The 8,713-nt window shown below is 33.1% G+C and overlaps 1 protein-coding gene across 9 annotated transcripts; it reads right to left on the bottom strand.

The window, feature by feature from the left end:
• Positions 1–891: 891 nt before the first annotated feature.
• On the bottom strand, positions 892–5,615 carry LOC133286049 (uncharacterized). 9 transcript variants are annotated; one of them, XR_009748080.1, is made up of 6 exons: positions 5,476–5,615; positions 3,149–4,807; positions 2,932–3,047; positions 1,674–1,730; positions 1,375–1,585; positions 892–1,243 (listed from the first exon to the last, which is right to left on the bottom strand). XR_009748080.1 is itself a non-coding variant. In XM_061483390.1 (5 exons), the coding sequence occupies exons 2-4, from the start codon at positions 4,762–4,764 to the stop codon at positions 1,457–1,459; spliced, it is 654 nt and encodes a 217-aa protein (XP_061339374.1). In that variant the 5' UTR covers positions 4,765–4,807; positions 5,476–5,615; the 3' UTR covers positions 892–1,243; positions 1,375–1,456. The 9 variants fall into 9 exon arrangements, 3 of the variants coding, with proteins under 3 accessions (XP_061339374.1, XP_061339373.1, XP_061339375.1); XR_009748078.1 differs by having other exon boundaries at positions 1,674–3,047; XM_061483390.1 differs by lacking the exon at positions 1,674–1,730 and having other exon boundaries at positions 1,375–1,485; positions 4,256–4,807.
• Between the last annotated feature and the right edge of the window lie 3,098 nt (positions 5,616–8,713).

Genomic DNA, 8,713 nt, shown 5'->3' on the forward strand with positions numbered 1-8,713 from the left:
CAAGAGGCAATTGGGAAAGAGATTGAGGCAGTAGAAAAAGCATCACGTGCAGGTATTGTTCACTTGATTGGTGAAAACGAGGTGATTGCTAGCAAAGGAGCTAACATTGGAAAGAGGATTTTGATAGATTATGCCTACAATTTCTTGAAGAATATCCAGAGACAGACTGACAAAATATTTGATATCCCCCACAAACGTTTGGTCAAAGTTGGACTGACATATGAACTTTAAAGAATTAAACTCTGTACAGATCAAAGGAAGAAATGTAGTTTTTTTTTTTTATTCCTTGGTTGAAGGAGAAACTCTGTATGTTTGGTGAACTGGATCAAAAGCAAGACCAAGAAGTTGTAATTGTTGTTATTTCAATATATGAAATTATATGATTAAGTTCCAAATTGCTATATTACTTTATATAAATTCTGTATCACAATAGCTCATGTCATAAGCATTACTTTGTTTAATTTTTTTAGCAGGACAATCACCATTTGGCACACTTGTCATTAATAACAATGCATAATAACCCGTGTCATTAATAACTGGTGAAAAAGACCTGTATTGTGCAGAGACCAGTGAAGACAATTAAAACAGTTTATAACTTCCATTGAATACATCCCTGTTAACATTTGCAATGAATAACTTTGTGATGCACCCAAGTACATTTTGTGAATATCCAATAAATATAGAGAGATTGAATCCCATAAATAAGTGACTTCTCATCTCTAATTCTCTACCCTTCCAATGTATGAAAGTTCACAAATTTCTGAACAATCACATTATCAATAAAGATTATAAGGCTGTAATAATATGGCAACATGAAAATAAATAAAAAAACTGAAAACCCATTACTGGCTCAATTGAGTAAAAAGAGAATATGAAAGTGTTTGAGCCCAACAACCTGGTACTGGAAAATCCAATAAGATATTGAATCGTTTCAAATGTCATACATTACACACTTCCTTGATCAAGCAAGGTCAATAGTCGGACATACTTATACAAGGTTACATAAATAATCAACACAAACTATTGAACTTATACAAATTCAACCAAACACAGCTGCTCTTCTATGCATGTAACTAATGTCCTCTTCTGTAAATGCTGTACACCTTAATATCAGCATCCTTTTTGGCAAAGGTGTCAATGATGACAACCTGTTGCAGATCCAAATAAACCAATGCTGCTATCAATCACTCCAATTCCATCCACATTCAACCACTTTGTAGCCTTTGTATCAGCACCAAAAAAACTGACAATAATTGAATTAAGCAAATAAGTTAATGACATTATGTTCATATCCACTGTCACAGATGCAGAACAAATCAACTGTTGCATGTGAATAATTTTGGGAAATACAATGGCAAATGCTATTACTCATACCTTACATGGATTGGCAGATGCAACTTATCAGTCCCAGCAATGGATTCAAAGGTGTCATAAGTGTGCCAATATGTGTTGGAACTCAGTATCCCTCACCAAAAACAGAGATCACTTGGCATTAGATATGGACCGTACAAAAAATCCCAAAACACAAGAAAGAGTCAGTATTTGTATGAGGACTCTACTGCAGCCATGTGTGTACAATGATTACCTAGCATGGTATATACAACATGTTATAGGAAAACAAACCACAGCAAAAGTTAACACTTAAACAAACCACAGCCATTTGGCACACTTACAACATGTCCATTTTTCCATATCAAGTTGCTTTTGACATGTCCATTTTTAGCTGGCAGCTACATATATCAGATAAGATAGTCATGGTTTTGTCTTGCTCTCTAAAAACAAATTTTCACAACATATTTCATCCTGAAGCTAATATATATCAAACCCGATTTGACCAATTACAGTAGGCTCGTGAGTTATGTACACAATCATTGCTTTCCTTTCAATAACACGTTTTTTTTCAGCTAGCTAGTGTATGTAAATACTATAGCTTTGAACAAATTATATAAGATGATCATTATTTTTGAGCTGGAGTTAACTCTTCAATACAGGTTTCTGATTATTAAACATCTCTCCCTATGAATGTGCATGGATGCAGAGAAAGATATACAGAAAATGTGATTTGTGTGCGTCCAATTCAGAAAAAAGGAAAACCTTCTTATAACTATCGCCTAAAACACACATGCACAATAATGAAGCATTATAGAAGAAAAGACATTCCCAACAACTACCAACGTCTCACCTTATAAATGCAAGGGGAACCATCGATATTTTTTTAACTTTTTTTTTTATTTGCCTAAAACATGTAAATAATTACAGGAGGAGAAATATGATTTAATGGTGGATCAAACCACATTAATTTTTTTTTTACTCACCCGAGGAAATGATACAACGACATTGAACTAACTTCTTATGCCAATTAAATTTTTTTAATATATTCCAGATTCATTGATGATCTGATTCAAGTACAAATAAACTTGTAAGAAATAGTAAACCCAAAAAAAATTAACTTGTTGTAAGAAATATTTTCGTGAAATTATTTTCTCCATTTCAAAACTCGATCTCAAATATATGATGAATCATGTCAAAATTCATACGGTCAGAGGCTGAATTCATGTCAAAACAGCAAGCATATATGATGAGATCTTACAAAAATCGATATATGATGAATCAGCTATATTCTCCACTAAGTAAATGCTTTGCTTATCTAAATTCATAAAAAAGCCAAAGACATTATGGTTTAGCATCATGAGGGGAAGGAGAATAATCAACCAGCTCTTTACCCAACTCATTCAATTTTTAAAACAAGGACACACATCAAGACTCATCCAACTTTTCCTGTAGTTTTTGGACCACTTTAAGAAACTAAATAAAAAAATCAAAACGAGGGCAGAAAAGAAATGAACCATTTTACCCACTGATGACATTGAACTCTAGGCAAGGGCACATGATAAATTACTCAATCAAGATGCTTAAGAAACAGAGACTTACCGGAGAGGCTGTGGATGATGTAGTCGACGACAAACAACAAACGCAAAGTAAATGCTACTGTCGGACACCAATGCTTCTCGACACCACCCTCTTCTCTTGACACGTACGCGCTGTACCTACATGCAATTTAACACCATAGATGAAGGGGCAAACGCATTCTTTGTGAGGAAAGCACCCAAAAAGGCAAACGAAAAAATAATTTCTTCGAACGAGTTACCTCCCATAAATTTTTCACCTTCGTGCTCACTGATGATTGTTGATGTTTCGGTATCAGACCAAAAAGATGAGCGAAGGTGAAGTGTTAACCTTTTGATATTTCGCTCATCCAGTCGCACAAATGTTAACCTTTTGATGTTTTTGTGCAAGTGTTGCTCTTTAAAAAAAGCCACTCTAACAACTCTGCAAAGTCGACATGATTGCCATTTTCCTTTCGCGCGCAAAGAGAGGGTAGCGTCGTCTTTTGTTTAGAATTTTGTCTGAGCAATGAGGCAGCTTTTCATAAAAACCACACTGCCCATGGGATACACTTTGCCGGCTAAATGGTGAGAAAACATGGTTATCTTGGTTATGTAGGGAACTCACTTAGGTGGGTAAGTGTGAAAAAACCTTGAAGCAAACATGGTTAACTGATATGCCCATTTATCATTTACCCATCAATCTCTTACAAATCCCTAAACCAAACGCCCCCTTAGGGTTTTCTATGTTAGAGATAACACTGTTGAACATTTTAAACCTGATGTCTCTTGGTCTAATACACTTCAAGCACCTAAAAACCCATAACCTCCGACATAATTATTACTTCTATGTATAAAATAACAAAATGAATTTACTAAAATACAAATGGAAGGCAAGCTACTATTAGTTGTGATTTCAGCATTTTCCATTGATAGTAGTGTTCATCAAGGATTGCTTATTGGCTTGCCAAATCATATGATCAATTGGAAAGTTAATTCAACATGCACGCCATTAATTGTTTCATTTCAAGATGATGCCCAATTTCATTGTATAAAGGACAATCCATGTACTGTGTTTCATCAAAACTAACTATTATTTCTTTTGCTTCTGCCCATCAGTCTAGCTTCATCAACATCAATATTAAGATTTGTTCCAGCAACCTATAGATTTCTTTTGAAGTGAATAAACTAATATTAGCTTCAAAACTAATATTAAGATTTGTTCCAGCAACCTATAGATTCATCAACATCCGTTGCATCTAATTCTTATTCCACTTCAAGTTTTAAAACCAGCTATCTAATTCACCAATCCTTTTTCACAAATAACAGCGTAGACCATAATTTTCAAATTGTTGGATGAGTTCACTCACTTTTTGTCTCTGCATAGAAATTTGAAGCAACCCACAAGGACAACTATGGCAAAACCGACGAAGATAAATATGCAGATACAAAGCACCACTTTACGTGTTTTTTTCTCAAATTCATCATCGTAGTCCGTATAAGTTCTTGGTTTGTTCTCTGGTAGTTCGAGGTCGACCAAGTTAGCGTGCAAGTTGGACCAGGTTTTACTTCTCTGGGTAATGACTCGGTTGTACTTGGTACCCAGAGAAACCAAGGCAGCCAAATTGAGAAATGCTGCAAGGACAGAGAGGGTAACAAGGAACCAACTGTCTGAGCATTTTAGAGCTGTGCTGCGATTGCATAGAACACCAAGGATAACGCCTTGGAAAACGAAGAAATAATTAGCCAGTTGGAATGCGCTCGATTGAAGATGAATCAGACGGTCTTCCATCTTCTCCAGAGAAGTTATTTGTGCTTCAATTTTTTTTTCTAACCTTTTCACACGGTCTTGATCACTGTTGCTGTGGCTGTTTGCCATGGGTGGCTTGTTGAGGGAGAAGCTACGAACTGGTGATAAGCCTCTGAGCAGGATGAAAAATGAAGGAAACTTAATGATTTGTTTCAAGTCAATGGATGGTTGTTGGAGTCATAAATAAATATCTTTATATTAAATCCTTATTTTTTAAGTATTATCATGTCAATTTTTTAAAGGAAATTAGTAGCTCAAAGACTAAGTAACCGACATTCTGAAGCAAACAAGAAAGAAGTCAGATTCCAAGTGGGTCACCTAGCCATTTCAAGTCTTCTCAAATCATAAGTAACAAAAACCAATTTCCCAGCATATTCAGTTAACACATGCAAATTAGATAGGGTACCAATAAAAATATATTCAGTTAACACTCTGCATATATTGTCCTTTGTTTTTCTTTTCTAAAAAAAGAGTGAAACCGAAATATATTGTTATAGATAACAACCAGAAACGTGGAAAGAACAGCCAAACAACAACTCAGGCATAACAAATTTGAAATCTCATATCAATCTTATCATCAAATTTGAAAGACCGAACACCATAACGAAAGAACAAAGGGCACATTAAAGTTGGGGGGGGGGGGGGGGGGGGGGGGGGGGGGGGGGGGGGGAATAAACATATCAAGATCCATTGAAAAAAAAAACCCCGAAGAATCACCATTATTACACGATTAAATCGACAACAAACGGCAACAAAAAATTTAAAGGAGAAGTGGCAAACCTGGATGGAATTCGTGTGAGGAACGGCGTCGGAGTTTTAAAGGGAGGGCTCTGTTTCTTTGTTTCCTTAAGAGACGATAGACGAAGTCACAAAATATAGGAGAGGTTTACTTCTTCAGCCGTTCAGTTCAGAATCTTCAGATAAAGACTTCAAAGATGAAAAAAGAGAGAAAGTGAGATTTTTTAGGGTGAGGTTGAGATTTGAGAGAGAGGGTTTAAAATCAGTTACTGTTTCAAGATTTGAAAGATTTTACGATTTAAGGAGAAGATTTTAACGATTTCACAGGTGATACGATTTTAAGTGAAATCTAATAAATCGTTAAAATCGGAAGTTAAGATTTTAACTACCATGAGTATTACCATATTAATCTTTATGTAAATTGATTACAAAAGGATGAGTTTTTTTTTATATATATATATATTTTTTAGTTTTTTTAGTTCATCTTCTCTTGTTTGATCAACGATGAAACAAACAATTTTTCACTGATTTTTCTCCACATGTTGCTTCTTTAAACAATAATTATCATCATAGTTTTTTAATTTGAAAGCGATATATATATATATATATATATGGTTTATTACTTCTCATGTTGCAAGAGATAAATTTATTTTCTACACACATAAAAGTATATATATATATATATATATATATATATATATATATATATATATGCTTTATTACTTCTCATGTTATAAGAGATAAATTTATCTTCTACACACATAAAAGTGTGTAGGACCCATTTTTTCTGTTTTTCTATCTTATCTTCACATGAGCCCAACATATTTTTATGTATGTACATGTTTATTTCCTACAACATAAAAACATTTACCCCAAATCAAAAGTCTTACACCGATGTAAGAATTAGAAGTTTTACACCAAATCAGAATTATTGATTTTCGTATATCTAACGGCTAAGATTTGTTGGGTCATATTAATTAATTAATTATTAATTTTCAATAAATTATAACTTTCCTCCAACTGTCATATGACACATTATCTGTAAATCTAATTCTTTGTTGTTAAGGTTAGAGGAATCAAACAGAACAACTCTCACTAACACACATTCTATACACACACCGACACTATTAGGCTAATCTTAACGGATATTTTCAATCTAATTTTCAATCTAATTTTCATTCTAATAAATTTTATTTTATTACTTCTCTTAGTAAGGTTTGACCGACTCTTCCTATTCCCTTACATATATTTTTAAATTTAAGAAAAATTATAAAATACAACTTAGTAAGATAGTTAAAATTATATAAAAAAAATATGTGTAATTAATCCATGTATAATCTAAAGAGTATATATAAAGAAAAACCTGAAATTATAAATAAAATATACATAATTAAGTTAAAATAATTAAAAATTAAAAATAACATGACTCATTCTTAAATTTTTTTTCTTCTAAAAAGTCAAGTTATCACCAAAACAACAACTCCAATTTAATATACAGGTGTGTATTCTTTATAGTGCTCAAATGACGTGAATTGAGAATAGATTTTTTATTTTATTTTTGAATATTGCAGGAGTTTGATACCCAGCCGGATGGCTGCCTCCATCTACTATTCAATGATGTTGTGAGGGTAGATTGTGTCTTGTATAGGAGAATATCTTTCATATATCAGATGTATTGAATTTTAAATATTTTTTTAAATTTGAAAAAATAATATTCGCTCGGTGTTCACACACAGCTCCGTATAATTGAGTTCTTTTTCTTCTTTTTTTATTCTTTATCCAAGTGACTTGTGCTGATTCACCACGGAGTTTAGGGTAATTCCATAAAACCTGCCTGCAGTCATAATAAAATCGGATCGATGCAGTTGGATTAACCCGAGAACTAATAAATTGATCATATAATTAAGTGAAGTAGCAGATCAGTCAAGCATTGAAACTGATGCAATTCGGTGGATTTTGATAAAAATTGGTGACCTGGTCGGTTTAATCGTTGATGCGGTCGATTCAACCGATGACCCGATCGAACTTCAACCGGTGACTCGATCCGGTTCATAAAAAAAACATTTCTAAGAAAAATCATAAAGGATATTTTTTTTTTTAAATTCACAAATAACTTGTTTTCTTTTGAAATGTTTAAGTGATTTATGGTTTATAGACTTATCTTGGTTATGTACTTACAATATTAATATTATCTTGATTATGCATTGTGCAAGAAATTTTAATTTAATTTATAACTAGAGATATCGTCTACTAAACTTGAAGCATCAGTATTACAAATATTATATATTTGTTTGATCTTTTGTTAGATAATAATGAATGGTTTATTATTTTTCATATTAAAATTGGTATTTTTTTTACAGGTATTTGAGTATATTATATAAATTATATATTTATATCTACTTATCGGGTCATGAAATTGAACTAGTAATCTGGACGCAACTATAAAAATCTTATTTTGTGTGGATAAATATAAAAACATATTACGTGCTAATATAAAATGCTGAGAGTTAGAGATTACAAAATGGGCTTGGCCCGGAGGGCCGACCCACCAAGCCCACAATTCATTTAATTTAATTTAATTTACCAAGCCAGCAAATCCACCAAGCCTGCCAACACATTTTTGTCTTATATCTATTGTCTAACAAATTCGTCTTTATGTGACTAAGTGTTTGCTAAAATATTAAACGTAATAACTCAAATATTTGTCAACTCTTCATCTTATATATATGTCACAAATACACACACTTCCTTTGATTTTAGAGGCAACTATAGAAAACATAGATAGATAGTAATCTAGACGCAACTAGAAGAACTTTTTGTGTAGGAAAATATAAAAACCTATTACATGCTAATATAAAATGCTGACAGTTAGAGGTGACAAAATGGGCTTTGCCTTAGGTCAAACCCCACCCCGCCATCACATTATTTTTTCATATATTTACTGTCTAATAAACTCATATTTATGTGGCTAAGTGTTTTTTAGAATATTAAACGTAATAACTCAAATATTTGCCAACTCTTCATTTAATATATATGTTCATTTAGGGGCGGCAATTCGTGTCAACCCGACCCGACACGACTCGACCCGAATTTTATATGACACGAAAAATCTCAACCCGAACACGACCCGCTTATTTTACGGGTTGACACGACACGACACGAATAACCTTATAATGTAACCATGACCCATTATTACACATGTTAACACAACTTGACTCGACCCGACCCGACACGAGTTTAGAATGCTCACATTCAAAACCTGTATTTAGGCACTAATTTT

Source organism: Gastrolobium bilobum, unplaced genomic scaffold (genome assembly GCF_033153095.1).
Source record: "Gastrolobium bilobum isolate Gb01-03AN ecotype WA unplaced genomic scaffold, APGP_CSIRO_Gbil_v1 utg831, whole genome shotgun sequence".
Lineage (NCBI taxonomy): Eukaryota > Viridiplantae > Streptophyta > Magnoliopsida > Fabales > Fabaceae > Gastrolobium > Gastrolobium bilobum.